The 26,798-nt window shown below is 37.3% G+C and overlaps 1 protein-coding gene across 1 annotated transcript in view; it reads left to right on the top strand.

Annotated features, from left to right (window-relative positions):
* The window catches only part of ANGPT1 (angiopoietin 1), a 170,138-nt gene that overhangs the window by 89,619 nt on the left and 53,721 nt on the right, over nucleotides 1–26,798 (top strand). Inside the window, exons 4-5 of the mRNA XM_069854533.1 lie at nucleotides 8,733–8,965; nucleotides 25,244–25,371. Of these exons, the coding sequence (XP_069710634.1) occupies nucleotides 8,733–8,965; nucleotides 25,244–25,371 (361 nt within the window). The remainder of the gene's footprint in view (nucleotides 1–8,732; nucleotides 8,966–25,243; nucleotides 25,372–26,798) is intronic.

The following is a 26,798-nucleotide window of genomic DNA, read 5'->3' as shown; positions in this document are numbered from 1 at the left end:
GAGCCCCCAAGAAGCCCAAACCTGGAAACCTGCACTAAGATAGTAGGTAAAGCTGTTTTCCTTCTTAGATTCCCTTCTAGAGACCTAAAGCTCATATTCCTGTCTCAGTAACAAAGCTGAGTTTAAGCAGGAAGGACAATAAGTATTTTCACTCCGTGGGTTCAGTCTTGGATTCCTTCTAGAAAGAACAACTGTGACATAAATCTGACTAGGACTAAAGTTTCCAATTTCTGTATCCACATCTTACACTGAAATAAGGCTAACAGCTTTGAAAGCGAAGCAGTTGCTGAAGTTTCACGTACAAGCTTTAGTGCACTATTTAAACTGAGATTAACTATTTTGCCCAAAAAATTAGGGCAGCGCGATGTCAGTGCTGCTGCACAGGAATTGGCAACTGAGGCGGAAAACTTTGCCCAGGGTCCTGCATAAGGAAGACTAACGCAACAAGGGGCAAGGAGCTACTGGAAAAAGAAAAGAAAGAAACAGAAAATGATTAATTATAAAAAATATTTATACCAAGAAAAGGGGATTTTAAATATAGCTAGTTTTAAAGCTGGTCAAATAATACACTAGTTGTGAAAACAAATTTAATTTATTTAATCTAACAACTCCTTACAGCCAGTAATTCCAGCAAATGTTATTCTGGAGAAATTGGATTATACTGAAAACTCTTGAACTCCACGGATTTCCCCCAAATGACTGGAAATATTAATAAATTAGTGTGAGATTAACTTTGACTTCAGCCATCTCAAAATTAAGTAATTCATCTAAACTGTGTATATGTGCTCTCCCTGTAGTCCGTGGACAAAGTGGGCGTGTACAGGAGACAGCTCATCCAACATATTTTAAAATGCTATTTCAAATTGAGATTAATCCAAGCATTAGTTTAACATATAAATGTTTGTATTTTTTGTCTGCTGCAATCTGGTTAGCAACAAAATTATATTGGCTGCTCAAGAGACTGTGTCTTGTACACTCAATAATCTGAATTTATTTATTTATTTATCTTAACAATGTGTCAGGGTGTAAAGCCTTAGTGTCAGTAAACATGTAAGTTTTACTTAAGGTGACCTTTGACTTGTCTGGCATTATGATGAAATGATCTGTGACATGATAAAATGATCTGCTATGGGATTTTGGAAGAAAAGGAGGGATATGTTAAAAAGTACATTCTATACCCAATTTTGTCTCTCAGAAGTATGGTTGTATGTGGGTTAATGGAAAAGTACGTGGAATATCATCTTATAATGAAGCAAAAACCTGGCACACACTGTCCAAGTTCTGTTATTCTCTCCCTGGTCTTGGTAAAATTAGGAAAAGGGCAGTGTTCTGATTATATTAAAATATGGATCATAAGCTACTGTATCATCATCTATTCCCAACAAAGACCTGTATAATCTTGGGCTCGTAGGTCTTGATCCTGACATCAATTATGAGCGTGTCATGTTCACTACAGTACAAATCCTGATGATCTCAGCAGATACTAGATTTCTGGACATAGACAGTATTTATAAGTTGTCCATCAGGCTATGTTCAGTAGCTATTTGCAGTTGAAATGCCTTCATCCTTCTCCACATCACTTTCACATCAATAAAAGAGAGAAAACTTGTTTTACCTGCATTGCTTACATGGACTGTAAGCTTTTTTTGGAAAGGGCCTCTCTTTTGCAGGAGGTGTACACTATGGTGGGAATAAGTGAAGGAACTATCATTGTCACAAAAATAACCAAAACAGATGCTGTACTCTGGGCAGATAATTTTTTTCTCTATGCTAAAATTTCCTGTATGTAAAAGAAAAACAATGATATTAATCACTTTCAACAAAATGGATTTTGTATGAAAGTAATACAAAATCTTTTAGTAATAATAAATTATAGCTAATGTGCTACAGTAACTTGTATATTAACTTTAAATAAAATGAACACTGCATATCAACAGGGGACCAACGTTATGTTCTTTAGTCTAAAATATATCTGTTCTTGGCCTTTCTCTTTACTTCCTGCCTCTGATGGGAAGAGTGGCCAATTTTTTTTCTTTTTCTCTCACTGAAGTGAAAGATATTCCATGGCATAAGTAGAGTCACATTTGCCCCAGAATCATGTTTCTATTGAGTGCTCTCATGCCATAAATAATTTAGTTTTGTGGGTTCCCACCCACAATAATATAAATGGTGGTTTCTTCTATTGCCATTTTTTCTCCCACAAGAGCTTTCTAAAAATTATTTTCACTTATTTTTGAAAGATTTCCCTGCTTAAGTGCCTTTATGAACCCTCTTTTTTTTCCAGTATACTAGCTACATTTAACCTATTATGTGCCATTTGTTTCAATATGCAAGTGTGGAAACAACTTTTTATTTACTCAAAAGTTATTTACTTTAATGAAAAAATGAAGAAACATACAGTAGAATTCCGGATCTTCCAGCAATAAATAGTGGAAGTGAAATTTAAACATAAAAACCAGCTTGACTTTGCAGAAAACCAAACTTCATTAACATGTTGTATCCTATGAAAGGTGAGTGATCAAGGTTCTTAAATCTCCATCTGACTGTGTGAACGATGAGGAAATGTCGTATGTCTATTTGCAGGTGTTGCTTATACTAAAAGATAAATCCAGATTTTTCACTTTGCTTTTATGATTTCAATGCAATTTCAATGCAATCTTGTCACTGGTATAAAAATAGCCTTACTAATGCTAAGTGACCAATTACTTTACCAACTTTGAGAAGTATGGCAACAGATATTTTAAATTTCCTCAATCTAATCAGACAATATCAGACCACCAAAGAAAACATAAGTGGTCAGCACCTAACAATCTAGTGAAAATTTCACTCATGTAAAAGCAAGTACAAAAGAATTTGTCTCAAAGAGAAAATACCCTTCTTGCAATCAAAAGTAAGCATTTAAGTCCTCTAATTTTTTGTCTTCCCACACATACGTAATACAAGAAAAACACATGTGTTCAGCCACAGAATTTTTTTCTAGTGTGAAATAATTTGTCTTTATTTATTGAATAGATCTACAAAGTAAATTTTTTATATGTAATTTTAATCAATCCACATTTTATAAAAGATTATTTTAATACAAAAGATGACCATCTCAAAGATCTGGTCTATGTCACATACCTAAATTGAGGCCTCTGAAAACAGGAAAAAAAATAAAAAACTTAAGCTGCCGTGGTCTGAAACGGATTAGTGACTACCTGTCTTATAAGGTGGATTGTCTAATTCAGACTTTCCTTCCTCCCCGGAGGGCTACCAGAATGCTTTTAATATGTTCTACTTCATGACCTTTCAAAATGACAGCAGCTTTGAATGGAAGTCATTCTTTGACTTCTGTACAGGCCACCTACTCTCTCCAGTGTTATCAGAGATCTTTTTCTAAATCAGCTGGACGCAGCACATTTGCACAGAGGCATCCCACTGGCTTATATCCTGACAATGTTAACGCGTCATTTGCATCATTTAAAGTAGACTCATAGTTTCACCAAGAACGATAGGTTAGACACCGAGACATGGCTAACCCTTAGGAAAATAAGTTTACCTGGGTTTGGAGGGTTTGTGTGTGTGTGTGTTTTTATTTTTTATTTAACTGTCTTCTAGATAATGACTCAAAAAAGTCATTGCCCAATGGATAATATTGGTATATATCCATGCTAATAGAATTTGTTTCTTTACAGCTTCATTCTGCTCCCCATATGTCTGATTAGTTTCCTCAAATTGAAAGCTGCCATTATAAACAACACACGTACATATATGATTGTGCATGTGTGTATCTACATGTTGTATATATATGGTGCTTCTGGTGAATGGTGTTTTATTTTTATTGTGCATATTGTAGTTCCCATGACTGCTTCATCTGTCTAGATCAGTAATGTTTTCAAATATATAGGAATTTCAATCATATAGGGAATGTATGGGAATTGCAAATGTATAGGAAACTTACAATAAACGCTGTCATTACATCATGGCCCTACTATTTTATCAAAAACTGTTATAAAAGAGTGTTATGTAACAATTTCAATTAGCCTTTACAGACTTTTTGATTGGTTGGTATAAAGGTTGGTATAAATTCTTTTTTTTTCTTTAATATTTTATGTTAAAACTCATGAATAAAAACAGGTAGAAATATTTTCATTTTAAGTCTATATTCACAGTGCCTTTTAAAAAAGTGGAGAAAATATCATTACCAAACACTCAAAAAAGTTATTTTTTCATATTATTAGTCTATTAGAAATTATCTCATGTCACAAGGAAAAAAAAAAAGAGAAAACAGACTTTTCTCAAGACTGTTAAAATAAATCTAAATATCTTTTAAATTTTTTTCAAGATTTTTCTGATGTAGTTTTTAACACTTTTTTTTTTAAATGTAAATGAGCTATAACAAATCTGAAGGCAACAATGCAAATGAAAAATTCTGGCCACATCGGAGATGAAGACCATAAAAGCAACTTTTCTCATGCTATTTAAGCATTTTTTCCTTTTGAAATAGACTAAGGCAGAAATCTCCAATCCATGTGAAGTCTTTGGTTTTGCTCATTTGGATCTTTGGTTTCTCATTGATTCTTAGTAAAACGCAATTAATGTTTTGGATTTCTCACAGATATACAGGGAGTGGTCCTATTCTAAGATTTATTCTTATTTGTTGTAGACTTATGGCTATAGAAGGATCATTGCATAAATACATATATGCTAGTTTTGCAGTTTATAATAATAGGACTTCAAATAAACTTAGAAAACTGCAAAGGAACTGAGTGCTGTGATATTGCCATCTTTACCCCACATGTTGTTGACACACTGCTCATAAATATTAGGTTGTATTATTACTAAAGCCATAAAACTTCTGCTTTCTGTCTGTCCCCGTAGACACCAAACTGGGAACTCTTCTTGTCTGCTTCTTCCTTCTTGCCTGTTACTACCTGCTACTGCTCCTCTATGTGGGAGGTGACAAAGCTGCAGTACGTAGCCAAAGGGTGATCAGATGAGATTTTAGGGCTTTGGGATGTCTAGTGAGGGAATCTGGAGCCCAGACAATTTTTCGTCCCTCCCTCCAGTTACAGGCAGTGACATTGGAAGGATCAAATGGGCCCAGTCCACTAAACCATGGCTCCGTGGCTGGTGTCACTGTAATAGCTTTGGAGTTTTTGACAATGGGATGGCCTACATGGCACCAGGTTTACAGGTATCAGATGGGAGGCATCTTAGGGACGAGGGTCCTTGCTCAGAAGCTTGCAGGGCTCATTTGATAGGGCTTTAAACTGGATGTGAAGGGGGAGTGGGATGGTATCAAGCTATCCTATGACAAGCTGCGGGAGGGCACACAAAGGTTAGAGGGATAGGGTGCTGGTATGGGCCCTCCACCTGCTGCCCGAGCCATGCGCAGCACAGTTGAAGTCTTGTAGAGAGGAGGAGAGGCACTCCTGAGGTGGTGGGTGCCAGCAAGGAAACTTCAGCAGAACACCTTAAGGGAAATAAGAGGTGTTCCACTAAGAAGGTGATGCAGCTAACAGCCCAGCTAAAGTATATCTATGTAGATACACACAGCTTGGGCAACAAACAGGAGGAGTTGGAAGCTATGATCTGATTTCCATCACTGAAAATTGGTGGGACAAATCCCATGACTGGAGTGTGGCTATGGATGGCTACAGGCTGTTCAGAAGGGACAGACTGGGAAGGAGAGGTGGAGGTGTTGCCCTCTATATCAGGAGAAGAATAGAGTGTGAAGAGCTGTCTTTGAAGAACAGCCACAAACAGGTTGAAAGGTTATGGGCGAGAATAAAAGGCCAAGATAAAAAAAGTAACCTTGTGGTTATACACTACAGACCACCTGATCAAAGACAGCCTACTGACTGAAACCTTCTTCCTCCAGCTACAGGAGGCTTCACACTTGCAAGCTCTCTTCCTGCTAGGGCACTTCAATCACCCTGACATATGATTGAAAAGTAGCATGGCAAGCTGTAGGCAATCCACGAGACTCCTGGAGTGCACTGAAGATAATTTCTGAATCCAGGTAATAGACAGCACCACCCAAGGGGATGTAATACTGTACCTGATAATTACCAATGCAAGTGAGCTCATCTAGATGTGGACATGCAGAGAGGATGCTGTGGAATAAGGGAAGTGCCTTGTACTGTACAAGGACATGAACAAAGATAAAGGGAAGGGTTTGATTTTTTTTACTTACTATGTAACTGAAACAATATTCCTTCTTCAAGAATGGTGCCTTCTCTTACATTGACAATACACATTTTTGATGGACTGTAAGATGTTAGACTGGGATGTGACCTCACCTAGCACCCTTTCTATCACAAAACGTGTGCAAAAACACCTTTTTTTCCTAAGGAAAATGTGTTGATATAACTTATAGTGTATAAATTATAGTGTATCAGGAAAGTTGAACACTAGAATCAAAGTAAGTATTTCAATAATTCCCACAAAAAAGTAGGCAGAGCTCAGAAAATTCATGCAAAACATTCAATTTTGTGGAACAGATTTTAGGAGTAAAACTAGTTCCATCAGAACATTTTCAGCCACTTCTGCCTAACTAAACTAATTAGTCTGACTTTCTGCATAACAAAGCTCCAAGACCTCCAGTACTTAAAGGGGGCCTAGAGGAAAGCTGGAGAGGGGCTCTTTATCAGAGTGTGTAGTGTTAGAATGAGGTTAATTGTTTTAAGCTGAAAGAGGGGAGATTTAGATTAGATATCAGGAAGAAATTTTTTACTGTGGGGGTGGTGAGGCACAGGAACAGGTTGCCCAGAGTAGTGGATACTGCACCCCTGAAGGTATTCAAGAACAGGTTGGATGAGGCATTGAGTAACACGACCTAGTGGAAGTTGTGCCAGTCCATGGCAGGAAAGTTGGAACTAGACTGTCTCTAAGGTCTCTTCCAACTAAACCTTTCTATGATTCTATGCCTTCCACATAAATATTCTCGAAAAAATCAATGTGAGTATAGAGCACAAAGGCATTGAGTTTAATGTTAGAATTCATGTGATGAAAACAATCAGCTACAAATCTAATATAGTGTTAAAATCATTTATCGTCTTTCAGTTCAAAAATCCACACTTTTTTTCAGACTGAAACTTGTATCATCTGGTATAAATGCACTGAAACTTGTTATGCTTTTATTACTGATTAATGAGCCTTTTAGAATGAGATATCACAGTCTCCTTTGCACTTGGGAAAAGGTGTTTTCACTTCCCATCTTTTCTTTTTTCCTCCTTTACCCAGACCTTTCTGTTTTTCACAGAAATAGATATATTGATATTAAAAAGTGTGTTTTCTTCAGTATCTTTGTAAGTCCCACATTTTTATGATTTCAGAAAAAAAGATTTTTCTGCTTGATTTCCTTTGTTAAAATAATAAAAAAAATGTTTTATATTACTCTGCCTTGTACAGCAAATCCAGGGCCTGAATTTAATCTTTACATTGTTAGCATTTGTAACAGCTCATACTAAGGCTCCATGGTATCTAGTAGAAACAACTCCATATGGATTTTATTACATTCTTCAGTTAGGTTAAATGACCTGAAATTATGCAGGCATTTTGCCACTGATCTATTATCCAGAAGTAAAAACAAAGGTGGGGGTAGAGTGCAAATAAATAAAACCTAACATTGACTGGAACAGGAAGCAGTTTGTTGGCAAGTTTGTAACCACCAGGTGGTTTATGGGCATGAGAAACGCCTCTCCTGGTGCATACAGTAGAATTACTGAACAGAAAGCAGAAAAGGGATTTAATTAATTTCTTTATCTAATATTAATAAAATATTTTTGCTAAAGTCCCACCATAGCATTAATGCATTGACCTGAAAAAAGTTCTTGTTCACTGTTGACAGACATAGGCTATCTTTTATGTCTACAACTCTTCTATTCTTTTATATGTGATCTGACATGCCTTTGATCATTGTAAATTATACACTCAGGAGAGGGAGGGTACTAGAAAAAGAATATTAGCCAGGAGAAAATGTTTCCATACGTCTATGAAATTATTTATAAACCTGCAGGCTGCATAGTACAATGCCCAAACTTTTCTGCCTAAGGAACATTTTCTCAGATCAGAAAAAGTGTGCAGGGGCAATAGCTATGTGGACTCAAGGAAAACAAGGGAATGTTACGTTAAAATGAAAACTTCTGATTTATCATTTGGGGAGACAACACTGTTCCTAATGTGAAGGCAGATAACATCCATCTGGTGCTCATTTCCTTTTCCAGCTTCACAGACCACCTCAAATGGTACTTTTATTGTAGGTTCCATATCCCTTGATGGTACTCCATAGATTCTAATCCTTATCTTCCATTCAGTGGTAAGGAAATTCACAAACTCTTCCTTAGTTTACCCCTGAGTTTTGTCTCTTATTTTATTGACCCATCCGTATTACCAATGATGACCACTTCAAAATCCTGTTCTTCTCCCTCTTTTGCCTACATTAAGCTTTTCTGCATGAAGTTCTATATACAAATGTGTTATTGGCCTGTGCACTTGGATGGATATGCAGTTCCATGTACTTTAAATACTACAACATGTGAGCATCACAAAGTCATACCTTAGATGTCACGTGTATTTCGCTGCTTGATAGAGAAAATTAATAGGCTGAATTAGTATTTGTGAAATTGTCTAGGAGAAATCATTTAGGTACTGAATTCTATGGTGAACAATAAAATAGTTCTGTTTTCTATATTACTAAATACATTAGCATGAAATAGTATCTGCCAATTTATTTTTTTTCATTTTAGTTTACTTGAGCACCGAATTTTAGAAATGGAAGAAAGGCATAAAGAGGAACTGGACACTTTGAAGGAGGAAAAAGAGAATTTACAGAGTTTGGTCACACGTCAAAGTTACATAATCCAGGAACTAGAGAAGCAGTTAAACAAGGCAACAAGCAATAACAGTGTCCTACAGAAACAGCAGCTTGAGTTGATGGATACAGTTCACACTCTGATCACCCTGTGTTCCAAGGAAGGAGGTAAGAATGAAGTGTTATACAAGATTAGAAGTAGTAGGAGCTTGCTTCTGAAGTAAATCCTGATTTTTTGGAAAGACTGAGCTTAATGAGCTTATTCCAAGAAAGAAAAGGATATTATAATTGAGGGCCAAGGAGCCAATGAAAACCCACAAATCAAATAAGGTTCAGACAGTGCCGAGGCCCATCCTTGTATTAAGACATTTGATTTTTGAATTTAATATCATTGAGTTATAATTTGACCATAACTAATATAAGCAATAATTCTGTTGTCTTCACATTAGCAATACTGATTTGTTCCTATGAGCATTCTTCTCCTTTTTCTGGGAATAATCCAGCCAAATGTGGATGTTAACTTTATAGATGTCTATATCTAATTTACTCTATACTTCCTTTACAAGCAATGGACAGAACAAGGTACTAAAAAAAGGAAAGTAACCCAGAACTTTATGCCTATGTATGGGTTATAGTGGTCATGAACTTCGATGTAGGCACTGATTGTGCTGCAGACATCCAAAAGATGGATTACTTCTCCTGACTAATATTTAATTTATAAAAAGGGATCATTCTTCTACTTTATGCCTTGCTGGATTCTGTTTGTTTTTCTCTGGGTCCATTGGGCACCAAGAGATAGAAATAACATATTTTGAAAGAAGGCATTGACAAAGACTCTAGAAAAATTCTCCTTAAGGCTGCCATTCTTACTAAACAGGCTTCTTGCAGAGACTGAGAAAGAAATTCAGGTGGAATTCTGATTTTGAAATGTTAAAGACATTGCTGAATGTCTCTGTAAAAAAATTCCTTTCCTTAGAACTGGTCAAGGGAGACAGGTAAATGTGGGCTGTTGCAAAGGACAGAAATAGGACACTGGAAAGAACAACTAGTAGCTACAAAAACTGAGGCAAAGTCGTAAAGAAGGGAGAGAAGAAGAAATATAGGAGAGAATATAAGAGAAAAGGAATGTGCTGAGAGTAACACCTAAAATGGGATTTACAACTGCGCCTGGTATAGCAAGCAGAGGGTTAAAAATAGTGCAGGAGAGAAATATGAGGAAAAAAATAATAGCCATCTGGGAAGAAGCCATCAAAAACCTTCTGAGAAAGAGTACAGGGTAAACTTAGAGACAGACCATAGATGTGCGAATTGTGCTAATCGTTCAATGACTGTGGAAGCATGGATGAAAGAGACCTATACAAGGCTAAGTACCAACAGTTTAAGGAGCCCTGCATATTCGATATTTGTAACTCTAGAACTCTAAATGACATAAATGAACTAAAAACCAAAAACCAAAACCCAAAAAAAATAACCCAAACAACAATCCCATCCCCCTAGCCAAAACCTTGTCACCTACATTTTTATTCAGTACTCTGTTAAAAAGGCAGAAGGACATATTAGATCATTCAAACTATTCAGCTGAAGGCGTTGTGGGTTTGCTCTTTACTATATATTCCCATGCAACTTGTGTGGCTTAAATCTGAACTGCTCCAGTGACAAGGATTACATCTCTTCCTTTGGAAGTGTTGCATGCTCAGGCCTGTGCTGATGGAATACTTTTTTTAAAAAAAACTTGATCCCTATGTTCTTACTAAATGTTTCCTTCTGCTTATTCTATTATACTTTTCCCCAGCATTTTGAATTAAGTAACATCCTTCATAGTAGGCTGTTCTCATATCAGTAGAAAAAACATTGTGATGCAATGCAAATCCTTTATTATGTTTCATGGTCTTTTGGCAAAGAAACCTGGCAAAGAAGTGCTCAGTGTGTTCTAACTGAGCTCAGGAGTACTTTAAAATTAATATCAAATGAAAGATATATTACTCTCATACTAAGATATACTGCAAGTTCTTTTTAAGGTTAGAAACAGATTTTCTAATAATTTTGAATTTAATGCAAAGAGAAAACCCCCCAAAACCCAACATGTTTCCTAAAATTAGTTTCCTCAAGTGCTTCTTAGAAAAACTTTGAGTGAAGATTACAGCAGTGGATGTTTAAATTGGGCTCCTGGGTACAAATGCAGGTGGCTGAAAACCTGGATTTTCAGCAGTTTTTTTACTTCTGAGGAACTGTGGAAGCGAAAGATGCTCAGCACAGTTAAATGCCTAAATTTAATTTTAATAGCCTAACTCAGACTCCTAATTTTTGAGTCCAATACGTTATGTGTATTGACATGTTCAGATTTTTCCTTGGATAGCTTTTTTTATTTAAAGAGAATAATTTATTTAAAGAGAATAATTAAAAATAAATAGCTGCAGAAATATTTCCACTGTCTAAGTTTAGCTGGCCAACATTTTGGTAAGTACGTTCATAACTAGAAAAGGAGCCATACAGTTTAAGTTAAAATAATAATATTATCCTGAAGCACAAGACAAATCTAATAAAAGCTAAATAGTAAAGTGATTGGTTGTAACAAAAATTAGTACCAGCTTCAGCCTGTGGAAAAATGTGTTGAAAATGGAAGACTATGCATGCTGAAGTACAACTGGAGCCATTCAAAATTCACACAAACATATGAAATTCAGATAGTCTTACACAAGTCCTTACGTATGCACTAACGTTCAAAACACAAAATATGCTGTGAGAACCGGTGTTTATTGGGAGACAGAGAGTAACAAAATGTGATACATAAATCAGTGACACCCTTTCTGTCTTTGGTAAATCTCAGGGATATATCACAAATGGAAATGGTCCAGAAAATAGGACAATGGAAATAATTAGAGACCTGGAACCATTTCCATATGAGGAGAGAGATCTGTAATATATAGAACTATTAGATGGGAAAGTATGTGGGATGTATTATGGAAGCATACAAAATAACCAATGATAGGAAGAAAAAGGAACAGCCAGTCACATTCAGAGATATTTCCCATTGATAAAAGATAATACTTGATTAAGTTAAGGTTGCTAGATATCATTGATAAAGATTTTTGAATAACTGGAGAACTGAAGAGCTAGCAGAGGATGAGTCCCCTTACAAACTTCAGGCTTTTAACTGGGGACACGCATCTTGGAAAAGAAGCACAATCTAAGCAAGGCACCCAACCCAGAAGGCCAGTTTGTGAAGGGTGAGTAACTTGCTAAGGATGAATACAAGAGTATCACAATATTTTGTGACTGACTTTAAGTACCTTTTTTGGATTTTCAAGCATAAATTTTAAATGTAAGTAGATCTATTTGATATTACATACATATATATATTTTTTTAACTGTTATCAGTTTCCAGAAACCTACAAATCACACTCAAGATAAGTCACAGACAGGAAAATTATTTTCTTCTTAGCATAGATCATTCAGGACTTTCCAGACTGTGAAACTGAAATTAGTAATTGTGAAACTATTTTTAAAACAAAAATAACAATTCAACTTAACAACATCATTTGAAACCAAGTTGGTGATAGCCGTTGTTTTTTTGGTTAAAAAACATGAGATAAATTTCCTCCAGTAATGACATAATCATATCAGAAGGTTTATTTTTAGATTAATTTAAATAAGGAAACTTTCAGAAGTTTGCCTTCTAGGAGCCTGTGAATAATATATCTGAACAGTGTAGAGATACAGGGCTGAATAGAAACTTCTTTTGTTTAGTTTTACTGTCTAGAAACCTTGGCTAACACATCCACTAATACTGGATCACAACCCTAAGAAATCCGCTTTGCTACTTCCACTGTGGCTAGACAAATTATGAAAGAATTACTGGAGAATATAAGGTCATGTGAGGAAGTGAGAAAAAAGTAAAAGCCACACAAAGGACAATTTTTTTTAAATATAGATGGACCTAAATACAAAATCCAGATCCCAGTTTCATTGTCAGCTTTAGTACAGACTAGTTTGGACACGGGGGCTACCAGTAAAACTTAAAAAATACCACCCACCACTGTCCCAGTGTAAATGATTCTAGGATTATTTGCATGTAATCATTAAAATAGACTATCTAATAGGTCACAAATCCTACAGAAAGTCAAATATATGCAAGATACCATGGGGACTCACATGTTTCTGTTTTGGCCTGTGTCTATGGCTAAATAGATATTTCACATTGTTTATGTATTTTTTTAAGCAAGGGTAACAGTCTTGGCAGTGGCTGCCAATAAATTTCTACAACAACATTTCTAAATAAGTAGCACTTTCAGACATAAACCTTCCAGATGAAATGTTTGTTTGTTATAGTGAAAATTTAAAGTAGCTTTTCAAAGGTTAAGTAATCTTCAAATTTAGATAAACTCTTGAAACTTTTACTTTTCCCCAATAGCAGACAAAGAAATAGTAACATTAAGGTGAAGGTTTATTTAGTCACTGTAGAGATATTCTGTTACTGAATCCAAGACTTTAGAAGTCCTTCACCTGTGGGTTGTGATTCCTATTTTCTTTAAACAGTTCATTCCCCATATTACTTTGAATATTATTTTTCTGAGGATGGATCAAGCATTCAGGTACATGGCTGTCACTGTCAAACAACAGAACTGTAATACAGTAACTAGTTTAGTGACAGACTTACTAATTTTCCATACCAGAAAGAATACTTGCAGGAATGATAAGTTGTGATAAGTAGAGTCACACAAATATTACTCAAAACAGAAAAACACAAGGAATATGCTGCAAATTCTGTTAGTAATAGATAATATCATCATCAAAGAAATGTACACGTTTAAAACAAGTAATGCAGAAATTGTATCAGCCTAGTGGGAAATCATGTTTCAAGTCAAATGTCACAAAATGTGCCCTGTGAAAAGTCACTTACACTTCCAAACATATTGTTCTTTTATTTTTTCCAGTAAAAAAAACCAGATCTAGAGTGTCTATTCTGTTAACATTATTTTGCGTAATTTAGGAGAGCTGCCCAAATACTCCTACACCTAGGATAAGGGAATGTAAAAAACAATTGAAAGAGTATTTAACCACATTTTTGTTTTCCTTTTTTAATGTTGTATGACATCGTAACATGCCTTATTTAAATGTTTAGTCCAAACTTGTATACTTCAGAGGACTAATGGAACAGTAGAAAAAGTTTCGTCATGAATGTCTGTTTTTGTGATCTCTTAGTAGGAGTGAAATGAAGCATTAGCTTCCTCTCCAATGCTGACAAGAAGCTAAGCTTAATTCTCAAAATAATGCACATATATGCTAGGAATTAACCTCCCCAGAAGTACCTATTGAGTTAATGAGGTAAATGACACGGTTAGTGGGTTTGGCTTTCTGAAAAGGCAAAAGCCTTCTAGGTTATGGGTAGATTTTTGTATTTTAGAAAATTACACAGGAAAAGTTAATATGTCCAAAATTTATTTTAACAGAATTCATGCTTTTAAAAGGCATAGAAATTAATTACTTGAAATACTAAACAGTAAGTAGTCTATTCTGCTTCTCAGACCACAGTTATGGTGCTGAAGAGCAAAGAATGAGAATAGAATGAGAATGCCAAGGAGTGATCTGAAGGTTTCAGGCTTCAGGGAAACTCCATTGACATGAGCAGAATTATCTCAGCAGTGATGTTGACCTATTTCATTACGGAGACTTCAAAGACACCTTATATAATACAAGCTAGTATTTAAAAAAAAAAATAAAAAAAAGATATCCCAGTAGGAATCCCAGAATAACAGATGCAGGTGTTCTGAAAGGTAATTTTAAATGATAATGTTTTGACTGTTTTCAGCAAGAAATATTATCTGTATTATAGTGATTCGGTCATATATTGGAATATAATAACAAGCATATTTAAATCTAATAGAGTTTAAACAGCAATGTGGAAGAGTAAGGTTTTGGGATACAGTTGTTCATCATTTTTCTTCTGTGAACATGAAGAATACTATTCGTACCCATTTGAGATATAGTTTTAAGTGACAGCATGTTTTGTCTGAGATCATTTCCCTGACAATATCCTTTCATTCCTTAAGCACTTGCCTCCTCTTTGACCTCATCCTTGACATTGCTAAAGGTTTTTTTCATCGTGATAAGGCATAACTAGTGAGTCAGAAACCTAGACTATGGCATATCATCACTTCATTATTTTCCTTCTGAAGCATAGAAGCAAACAAAATAAGAGTTTCACTAGATGCACTGCAGTTTCTGACTAACTTTGACTGCAAGCTATGGGTCTGAGGTGGATCAGAAGTGTGTTTGAGACACAATTATAAGAAAAGAAGACATTAATAAAATGACGGTCATTTTTTTATAGCTGAAATGAGTAGTGGTAAATGGTGTTAAATCCAGCTGGAGGCCTGTTACAAGTGGGGTTCCCCAGGGCTCAGTGCTGGGTCCAGCCCTGTTCAATGTCTTTATCAATGACCTGGATGAAGGCATCGAGTGCACCCTTAGCAAGTTTGCGGACGACACTAAGCTGGGTGGAAGTGTGGATCTGCTGGAGGGTAGGGAGGCTCTGCAAAGGGATCTGAACAGGCTGGACCACTGGGCAGAGTCCAATGGCATGAGGTTTAACAAGGCCAAGTGCCAGGTCCTGCAATTCAGGCACAACAACCCTGTGCAGAGCTACAGACTAGGAGAATTCTGCCTAGAAAGCTGCCTGGAGGAGAGGGACCTGGGGCTGTTGGTTGACAGCCAACTGAACATGAGCCAGCAGTGTGCCCAGGTGGCCAAGAAGGCCAATGGCATCTTGGCTTGTATCAGAAACGGTGTGACCAGCAGGTCCAGGGAGGTTATTCTCCCTCTGTACTCAGCACTGGTGAGACCGCTCCTTGAATACTGTGTTCAGTTCTGGGCCCCTCATCACAAGAAGGATGTTGAGGCTCTGGAGCGAGTCCGGAGAAGAGCAACAAAGCTGGTGAAGGGGCTGGAGAACAGGCCTTATGAGGAGCGGCTGAGAGAGCTGGGGTTGTTTAGCCTGGAGAAGAGGAGGCTGAGGGGACATCTCATTGCTCTCTACAACTACCGGATAGGAGGTTGTAGAGAGGAGGGTGCTGGCCTCTTCTCCCAAGTGACAGGGGCCAGGACAAGAGGGAATGGCCTCAAGCTCCTCCAGGGGAGGTTTAGGCTGGACATTAGGAAAAATTTTTTCACAGAAAGGGTCATTGGGCTCTGGAACAGGCTGCCCAGGGAGATGGCTGAGTCACCTTCCCTGGAGGTGTTTAAGGCACGGGTGGGCGAGGTGCTGAGGGGCATGGTTTAGTGTTTGATAGGAATGATTGGACTCCATGATCTGGTGAGTCTCTTCCAACCTGGTTATTCCATGATTCTGTGAAATCACATATTTTCACCAATGTTTTACAACATACTGTACTAACAAGACATGATGCTTTTCATCTACGAATACTCATTTTTAATTAATATTATTTTTCTTAATACTAATTAAGCATTAATTAAAACCCATAGAACTCACAATTTGAATTACCACATCATTTAATTCAAAACAGAACTAGGGATTCCTAGATTTGATCCCAATTAACTTGATGGTCACAGAAGGAGCTCAGTATTTATTAACACTGAAAAATGAATAGACTAAATACATATTTTTACATTTAAACTATTGATCATTAATATTGAAATCAATTACCCACCCTCATTCATAAAGTGTACGTCAATGCCAAATCCCTCTTCATTTAGCTTTGTGAAAGTAGTAGTATCCACTTACACCATAGATATTACGGGGTATATCAGTATAAATATACTAACTAACAACACTCTCAGTGTCACCCAGATGGCTTGTTAGTGAAATACTATTCCTTAGCTAGAAACACTAAATGCACATTAGGGTGCCTGTGTGGAAAAATATAAGTCAGTTAAAGAAATATTGGACTTTAGAAATACTAAAGAAAGCCACTGGCTTAATCTCTCTTGTAGCAATCTGTGAAAGATTTCTTTAGTTCCCATCTCTCAGTGTATGGGTAGTTGCTCACAAAATTGCTGTCTCAAACAGAAACTATTAAGGAACTATATGGCAGCTGGATAATTAAGTGCCTTTATCTCTTTGTAAATGGGGCATGAGGCATTCCATTTTAGCCCGCTAATGAGGTCCACTTTATGGTATTCCTAAGTGATGTCTTTCAAATGAACACTGAATTGAACTATTATTGTGGTTACCAGTCACAAAGGCTGGATTTATTGGGAAACAAACTTGATAACTGTTGATAATTTATTAGGTAGTAAATAATCATGCCCTGGAGAGGGTGAAAACTCATTATGTTAGCATAGTTTTCCAAGACCAAGTCAAATCCTGCAGCACTACAGGAGGGAAATTCCACTTTAAATGATTTACTTAATAAGTAGTTGGATGGTTTGAGTGCTCTTGCTATGCAGTTGTTAGCCTTCCTTACTTCTGGCTCTCACAGGTTGTGTGGGAGAGAAAAGTAATACTCTGTTAGCTGCTAAAGCATTTCTGTAAATGTTAATGTGAGGCATCGAATTGGCTACACCTTTTCTCTTTCCACCCCTCCTTAAAACTATGGACCTGAAATTCTTGTAGATAAAGAACCTTAGAGTTCCTAATGAATCTGGGGCTGGACTAGTTCCTAGGCTGGTAGAATCATCATAGCCCTACTAACTGCATTTCAGCATGGCCTGGCAGTTATGCTTAATTGTACTTAAGGGAGGTTAGTGCGTCCATTTGGGTCTCTCACATGCATTAAGTGGTGTGCACAGAGCCATGAAGGGATAGGGGTTGATGGCAAAGCAGCTATTTTTGCTTTTCTCATTGCTCCTTGGAAACAAAATTTGTTTGCTTCTCCATCCAGTCTAGGGATCTTAGGGTCATAGGATGAATCAGATCATTGAGCTGCTCCAGTGGAATAATAAACCTAAATAACAAACAAGGAAACAACAACAACAAAACAAACAAGCAAACAACCAAAACCACAGATCTGCTATTAGCTGGTTCATTCTGTGGCTATGAAGACAATCTACAGCCAGCAGAAATGAGAAGAGCAACACCATTCCTTTAGGTGACTCTCTGCCATGGCATTTGGTTTTACATTATGATTAAGTGCTCCTTTAGACATTAAAAATGTGTATGTGTGTATACATATATTTACTTACACTTCCATGAATTCTGAACACGTGAACAAAGACCAATATATTCTATTTTAATCATTCAGCAGATGAGCATGCATGAGTACGGAATTCTAGAGTTATGTTTTCTCCTACCTTCTAAAATACCCATATAAGTTCAAGGTAAGCACAGAAGGAAATCTTGAATGCAAGACACAGGAGGTGCTACTTGCCTATTAATGGTGGAAATACACTTTATAAATTATCACAAAGGAATAGAAAGAAATTGAGAACAAATTGTTCTTCTAAAAAAACAAAAAAAGATTGAAAAAGCTAAAAAGACAGACGATCAAAGATATGAAATAGCATTCAGAGCATACCAGACAATGTAAAAAGACAGTTCAGGCTATGTAAAAAGACAGTTGAAGGAGCATGCAGTAGAAATCATAGGTGGCTTGTAGAGCACATATGCAAAATTGCCTACACTGTCAGCAAAGAATGAACAGTCACTATCTGAAATACACTAGCTAAAAGCTAACAGTGGGAGATTATCCTTCACATGGTACATACATGGAGTTCCCTGGTACGGGACACTAAATTGTTAAAATTCATGCAGCTTCAAGAAAAACCAATAGAAATTAATGGAAGAAAATTCTTTCAAAATCTATAAAATATACAGGTATTATATCTGGCAAAGGAAGTTCCTATGCTGAAATTCCTGGATATGCTGTTCTCCAGTCATCTGCTTTGGATATTTGTTCCTGCTGACTACTCTTTTAGGCCAGGTGCAAAACCTTAGGTTCCTCCCAAGGAAGGAAAGGCCTGAAGAAAAAAAAAAAAAAGGAGAAAATAAGTAATTACAAGTACATAAGCAAAGAAGAAAACAGAAGAACAGTGAGGGTTAGAAGATCAAATCTGATGAGGAAGCCCCGTGACTTTTAGGGCCTCTGATGCTGGAGATGCACACTAGAGAGGCTGGAACAGTAACGTTACCTGGTATTGCCACTCACATAACTTCATTTGGGATTAATGGGAGCCTTGGCCTTAATGTTTTATAAAGTAGAATCTGCAAATTTATAGTCTATAAAGCTGGTTATGGAACTATAGTTCCCTGAACAGAAATATTTTGTTCCAGTACATCAAAATGCACCTTTTTTTTTTTTTCAATTTGCCTTTGGCCAGCTATTTTTGTCAGATTCAGAGCAATCTCACAAATAAATACTACTTTGAAAAGCATTTTGATCAATATATAATTTGCTGAAAGGATAATACATGTACAAACTCCAGTCCTAAATTTTCTCTTACCTCCCTAATAAACAAATGTGAGTACACAAGCATGCACAAAGAATTACTCACCTGCGAAGACAGCTGGACTCCAAGACTCACAGAAGTAGCTTTCATATCAATATCTCCCACCTTGGTTTTTTTCACATAATATTCAGGCTTTGTAAAGGTGAAAATAAAGCATGGATTTAATATAGGAGAAAATAAAGGAGGATGTTTGAGAAAGTTTTGAATTGAGTAGTGATACTTTGTCTTCATAATAATTTAGGATTTGGTATTAAGTGCATATAAATTCACACGTAAAACTTTTATTTAACTAGCTAGATGAATAAAAAGTTCCTGATGTTTTATCAATAATAAATAGCTGCAATATTTTTTTAATTTCACAGCTCTCAAGGAACTGCAATTTTATAATTATTTTTCATACTACCTATACTGGGTGATAGTGGTAGCTTTATAATCCAGAAATAAATTTTGGAGAGGAAAAAAAGTAGTACATATTACGTGCCTTCACGGACTAGGATCCAGAAAATGCACTTTTAAAGTCTTTTTTGAGAGGGACATAATTGTACTCTTATATGACTATCATTTTGGTTTGCAGGCAACACTGTGGTTAGCATGAGAGCATCTCGGATTTGAAGCCAGCCTCCAGGTTAATGTCTTTCCCTGCAGTTTGTGTCACATTGGCAGTACAACTGTGTTGTCATGGGGTTGTCTTGTTGCAGGGAGTAGTTGCATATCACAGCCAGCTATTAGGATGCAGTTTAACATCTGTTCTCAAATGGAGTTTGGTGTATTTGCAAAACCCATTTCCATCACCTTCCAGCAGTCCTGGCTGACTGGGGAAGTTCCACTTTGCCACAGGCTGGCTGATGTTATACCCATCTAGAAGAAGGGTTGGAGAGAGGATCCAGGAAACTACAGGCCTGTCAGTCTGACCTCAGTGCTGGGAAAGGTTACGGAACAAGTGATCTTGAGTGCTATTCTGAAGCACATGCAAGAGAACCCAGAGATCAGGCCCAGCCAACACAAGTTCATGAAAGGCAGGTCTTGCCAAACTAACCTGATCACCTCCTATGACAAGGTGACCCACTTACTGGATGAGGGAAAGGGTGTGGATGTAGTTTTCTTTGACTACAGTAAAGCCTTCCACAGTTTCTTGCAGCATTTTGCTTAGGAAACTGTCAGCCTCTTGCCTGGACAGGCGCACACTCTCCTGGGTGGTAAACTGGTTGGATGGCCGGGTCCAAAGAGTTGTGGTAAATGGAGTTAACGCCAGCTGGAGGCCGGTCACAAGTGGTGATCCCCAGGATTCAGTGCTGTGTCCAGCCCTGTTCAATGTCTTTATCAATGACCTGGATGAGGGGATCGAATGCACTCTAAGTAAGTTTGCGGATGGCACTAAGCTTTTTCACAGGAAGGGTTGTTGGGCACAGAAACAGGCTGCCCAGGGAAGTGGTTGAGTCACCTTCCCTGGAGGTATTTAAAAAATGGCTGGATGAGGTGCTCAGAGGCATGGTTTAGTGATTGATAGGAATGGTTGGACTTGATGATCCTGGAGCTCTTTTCCAACCTAGTGATTCTATGATTAAATGATATGCAAGATGAGACCACTGAAAAAACAGACTATACCCCTGTTAGCAAAATTTGCATGATATTCCTCCTCAAAACAAAAATAATCTTCACCCTTTCTTTGTCAGATCTGTTTATGGTTCCTGCTGTTAAGTCTGGGAACATATACACATATGTATAGGCCATGTTGCCATGATGCCAAGGGCATCTTGGCTTGGATCAGACCCGGCGTGGCCAGCAGGGCCAGGGAGGTTCTTCTCCCTCTGGACTTGGCACTGGTGAGACCGCTCCTCGAATCCTGGGGTCAGTTCTGGGCCCCTCCCCACAAGAAGGATGTTGAGGCTCTGGAGCGAGTCCAGAGAACAGCAAAGCAACAAAGCTGGTGAGGGGGCTGGAGAACAGGCCTTACGAGGAGCGGCTGAGAGAGCTGGGGGTGTTTAGGCTGGAGAAGAGGAGGCTGAGGGGAGACCTCATTGCTCTCTCCAACTCCCTGAGAGGAGGTTGTGGAGAGGAGGGAGCTGGGCTCTTCTCCCAAGGGACAGGGGACAGGACAAGAGGGAATGGCCTCAGGCTCCACCAGGGGAGGTTCAGGCTGGGCATTAGGAAAAAAATTTTCCTGGAAAGGGTCATTGGGCAGTGGCAGAGGCTGCCCAGGGATGGGGTTGAGTCCCCTTCCCTGGAGGTGTTTAAGGCACGGGTGGATGAGGTGCTAAGGGGCATGGGTTAGTGTTTGATAGGAATGGTTGGACTCGATGATCCGGTGGGTCTCTTCCAACCTGGTGTTTCTATGATTCTATGATTCTATGTTCCAGGCCTCCTCTCTGGGGGTATTTGACTGACATCCTTCTGATAACATTAGCAAACTGATCTTGATTTGATTCTTCATGAGCTATTTGCCATTAAAACTGGAATTCTGTTGGTGCACAGGAGCTGGGAAAGAGGTCAGTGATACAAGGTCTCTTTACAGAAATGCAAGATTCCCTACCATGCTTCTGGAACCATAACAAGATCAAGGCAAAATTTATTTGCAGTCTGGATCTAGACAGAAACTGCAGTTTGGTAGTCTTTGAATGACCCTGTCCTGAAATATGGATTCCAGGAATATATGGAGAGAGACTTTTTATTCCTGGCTTTACAAGCATGAAGAAGCTGGCCTGTTCAATATATAAGGAATTGGTTGGATTTTTGCATTCAGAGAGTAGTGCTCAATGACTGGATGTCCAGATGGAGATCTGTGACAAGTAGTGTACCTCAGAGATCTGTATTGGCAACAAGTGCTGTTTACTGTCTTCATCAGTGATATAGATAGTGAGATCAAGCGGCAAGCTGGCAGATGACACCAAGCTGACTGGTGCAGTTGCCACACTGGAAGGACGGGATGTCATCCAGAGGGACCTGGACAAGCTGGAGAAGTGGGCCTGTGTGAACTTGATGTGGTCCAACAGGGCCAAGTGCAAGATCCTACTCCTAGGTTGGGGCAATCCGTAGTTTCAGTATAGGACGGGGGATGATGTAATTGAGACTAGCCCTGCAGAGAAGGACTTGTGGGTGCTCATTGATGAGAAGCAAAACATGAGCTGCCAACGTATGCTCACAGCCCAGAAGGCCAACCTTATCCTGGGCAGCATCAAGAGAATTTTGGCCAGAGGTCGAGGAAGGTGATTCTCTCCCTCTATTTGACTCTCTTGAGACCCCACCTGGAGTACTGTGCCCAGTGCTGGAATCCCCAACATAAGAAGGCTGTGAACTGTTGGAATGGGTCCAGAGGAGGGCTACAAAAATGATTAGAGGGCTGGAACAACTCTGCTATGAGGACAGGCTAAGAGAGTGGTGGCTGCTCAGCCTGGAGAGGAGAAGGCTCTGGGGAGACCCCTGAACTTATTTCTCTTGTTTATTCTCCTTATGTTCAGTAAAGAAGGATTTTCCACATAACCATCATTGCTTCAAAGGAGCATGACTTCATCACCAGTTTATTCATCCAGAAAAGACAAGCAAAAAAATCCCTCCGGGGCTCCAAATTTTGGCTGTGCATTCAGGTTTAAAAATGATAATATTTCTTCACTCTTTCTTCAGGTACATGAAACTTTGGAGTAAGCATTGATTTGAAAATACCTAAACCAATGTTAGTAATCTGTGCAAAGTCAAATAAGATCTTGAAGCTGAACAAAGAAATGTAATGGCTTCATATTTTGTTTTAGAACTACTTTATTTGAGCCTTGTTTCTTTTTAAAAATTCATTTACACATTCTCCATATGTGAGACAATGTATCATTCAGAAACATCACTTGACATATAAAGGATTCAAGGTTTGTCTAATGTTATAGAAAAAACACTCTGGAGCTATAGTAGATAGAAGTGGTTTGGAAATTGTATGGAATATTAAGTTAGAAAAACAACTGCAAACTGCAGAAAAAACATATTTTACCTCAAAAGAACATTACCAGTTACATTCCTGAGTCCTAATTTTCTGATAACTTTGTGCCATTCTTGCAAATTTACTGTCTGATGTATTAAGAAAAGCTGAACTTTATGCCGATCATGCTTAACATACTGTGCTGCAATCTGTAACAGTTCAGCTCCTTCAAAAGGAGCTGAGCTTTCCTTCCAGTGGGAGCACCAACTCCTGAGAGAGGAATGAGGCACCCAAGGAAAATCATTTCTCCTGGCTACAGTGGTTCACTGAATAAAACCCACTGCTGCAAAAGAAGGATATTGGTTTGTTTAGTCTATAGGGAAAGAACACATCATCTGTCTGTAATCTCAGGTATTTCAGCTGTCTGATACTGAGAGGAAGGGTAGAAGGAACTGGGCATATCTATGGCATCTATCTGTCCTTCATCTCTTACATCAACAACAGTTTTATTGTGGTTTTTTTTCTAGTCTTTATCAATGAGGAAAAAAATATATCTAAGTAGGCTTCCTAGAGATCCATCTCCTTAGAAAATTATTTTCAAATCTAATTTTAATTCCTCAAAAATTAAAATTTTTCCTTGGTTAAAGTTTAAAAATATGAACTTTATTATATACTCAGGATTTTTTTGTCAAACTTTCAGTTAAAAATTAACCAAATTCAAATTTTCTTGATTGACTTTCATGCAGTTATTTCCAGATGGATTTCAATGTGTGTATAAGAGTCAAATAGAGATAAGATAATTAATATCTACCTGTAGATTTTTATTTTTATTATTATTTTTATTTTTTTTTTTTGTTTTTTATTTATCTTTTTATATTGTATTTTTATTTTTTTATTTTTTTGTTTTTTTTTATTTTTTTTTAGTTTTTTTTTCTTTATTTTACTATATTTTGTTTATTGAATTTATTTTTTTTTTTTTTTTTTTTTTTTATTAATTTTTTTTTTTTTTTTTTTTTTTTTTCTTTTTATATTTTTTAATTTTTTTTTTTTTTATTTTTTTTTTTTTTTTTATTTTTTTTTATATGAAGGCCTCAGTTCTATGCCTTCTCCAAAAAACAGTACCTTTAGGATGCACTGTTGATGCTTACCTTGCTGAGGACCTCATACTCTGCCACCACCTGGGGAAGTGTGCAATCTACTTCGTTGCCAGTGCTACCTTTTCCAAATATGGCCAGTTTTCAAAGCCATTGATTTTCCAATTGAAGTTCATACGCAAGTATATTAACTAGGTTTCATTTTTATTGATGGTCTTGGATAAAAATAATATGCAGCAAATAAACAGAAAAGGAGAAGCAAGGGGGTTTATTTCTTAAAATTACCTTTTAAAAAAGCAAAATAAAACACCTAAAAGGCAAAAAGAATATGACATATTTGTAAAATGCCCACCTAGAGAGAAGGATATTTAATTGTTTTCCTGTTCTGAGCAAAAAAAATTCAATAAATTGTGACTGAATAACTTAGTTCAGTAGTACTGATTTTTTCTTTTTTTCTCCAATAATTGCATCTAGCAACATTTATGTATGTAGATATGAAAACCATGAAATAGTTCTCTGCCAAAAAAAATAAGCTTAAGCACCCATCTCCCTTGCCCCAAGCTACTAAGCTGCTCAAAAAAGCAGTGCCCTAGTGTGGAAGGGCACAAGATCTTTCTTTCCAGGGTTCTGTGTTGTTGTCTTAGGTGAGCATCTGTCTCAGATCACAACATTGTATAAGCTTATCCACATCCATGTGTCATTTCTAGGATATCCTTTGGCAACCTCCCAGACACATTTTGAATCAGGGGCAACACTTGCAGTTGCACAGACCTTCACACTCAGAAGGAATGCTCACCTGTCAGTAGACAGGATGATCTGTTTAGCCATTTGCATCCTGACTTACTTTTGCTGGTGCCTGCTCTGCTGTCTGTCTAGAAATTTCATATTAGTTCTTTAATAGAATTTACCGAATGTACAGTATAAGGACCATAGCACAGTTATCACTATATATGTTTAAAAGGAATACAATGTGAAAAAATTTACTTCCTTGACACAGAAATTCTTAAGATTGCTGTTGTGACTCATTTTATCACTTTTATTGTTTTGCAGTTTTACTAAAAAATGCAAAAAAGGAGGAAGAAAAGCCTTTCCGAGACTGTGCAGATGTATACCAATCTGGTTTTAACAAAAGTGGGGTCTATACTATTTATATTAATAATGTATCAGATCCTAAAAAGGTAAATATTTATTTTCTTTTCTTGTTTTTAATATGATGTTACTTTGGTGCTAAAGGAGCATTTGTAGACCTTATTGAAGTTGTTATTCTGCAAAATGTTGTACTGGTATAAGTAACCCAGGCCATATTCAGTCTTGAAAAAAACTACAGTAAAAAAAATTCTAAACAATTATTGCAGACATTCTTCTTTCTCACTGATGGGGAATCCTTCCTACGTACCAACTTACATATAATAGTAGACTCACTTCCTCCCACTTGGCAAGTTCAGTTGAATCAGATTATAGCTGTAAATAAATCTGTGATAAAGTTTAGAAGAGAATTAGTGAAGTGCTATAATGAGCAAGCCAATGGAGGGGATTGTCTGGCAGCACAGGGAAAGAAATAGCAGAATGAGTAGGTTTTAAAGATAAAGATTTGCAAAAATCATGCTTTTCTTCTAAGGAGCAGGGATGTTGATTTTTGGCTGTAAAGAACAATATATACTGAATTATTAGCACTCATTGAAGCAATTAAACAAGTATTATCTCTTTCTTCTCAGAAAAGACCTTTGGGAGTTTTTTCTTGATGAAAATGAAACATCAGTCTCTAAAGGAGACTGATTTTTAGAGGGCTGTTGGTGCTAAGGTATCTGATTCAGTTGAAGCTAGGAATACGAGAGAATGACCTAAGCCTAAATTATACTAACTCTCGAAACATTACCAATTTTATTGTCTGTAGTCATTTTATGATGATATTAAGAGATGTAAAACTTATCTCTAAACCAAATTTGGTTTTACTAAAGGCTTTTGGAAGCCTGTAAATGTCAAGATGCTACAGTTTACTAAGGTGTTAGAATTCCTTAAACCATGGGCAGAAATGGAGTGGGAAGTGTTATGGGCAAAGATCAGTGTAATTCTAGTGAATGTGAATGGAAAGATAATTGACACAACATAAAGGACATAGGCCTCTTTAAGCATTACTGAACACAACAAGAGCAATGAAAGCAGTTCTGTGGAAATTGTTGAACTCAAGCAGACATGTACTGTTAGAGTCCCAGTTGCATGCACAAATTGTCACTGGGGTTTTTTTTAGCCTTATATGGTTCATAGTAATGGTTGATAGACCATTCCTAGAAGCTGGGTTGCAATGGAAAATGATGATTACCTGAAAGCACTGTAGCAATGATGTTATGGTATACTTGCCCTAAACTGGCTTCAATGGTGATGCAAGGACAGTGACACAATGGAAGCTACAATGTGTTTCTGCTAGATCCCTGTTTGCAGACACTGCAATCAACCACTACAGGCAGCATGACTCAGTTGATATCACTGCATTATTTTTTCCTGTAGTCTTCCAGTTTTAGCAAGAAAATTAGGGAAGTAGGGTAGGGGGTAGAGAGAGTGAGAGAGAGAGAGAGGGAGGGAGGGAGAGGGAGAAAATGCAGAGGGT

Source organism: Phaenicophaeus curvirostris, chromosome 3, assembly GCF_032191515.1.
Source record: "Phaenicophaeus curvirostris isolate KB17595 chromosome 3, BPBGC_Pcur_1.0, whole genome shotgun sequence".
NCBI classification, from domain to species: domain Eukaryota; kingdom Metazoa; phylum Chordata; class Aves; order Cuculiformes; family Cuculidae; genus Phaenicophaeus; species Phaenicophaeus curvirostris.
This window is presented reverse-complemented; position numbering and strand designations above follow the sequence as displayed.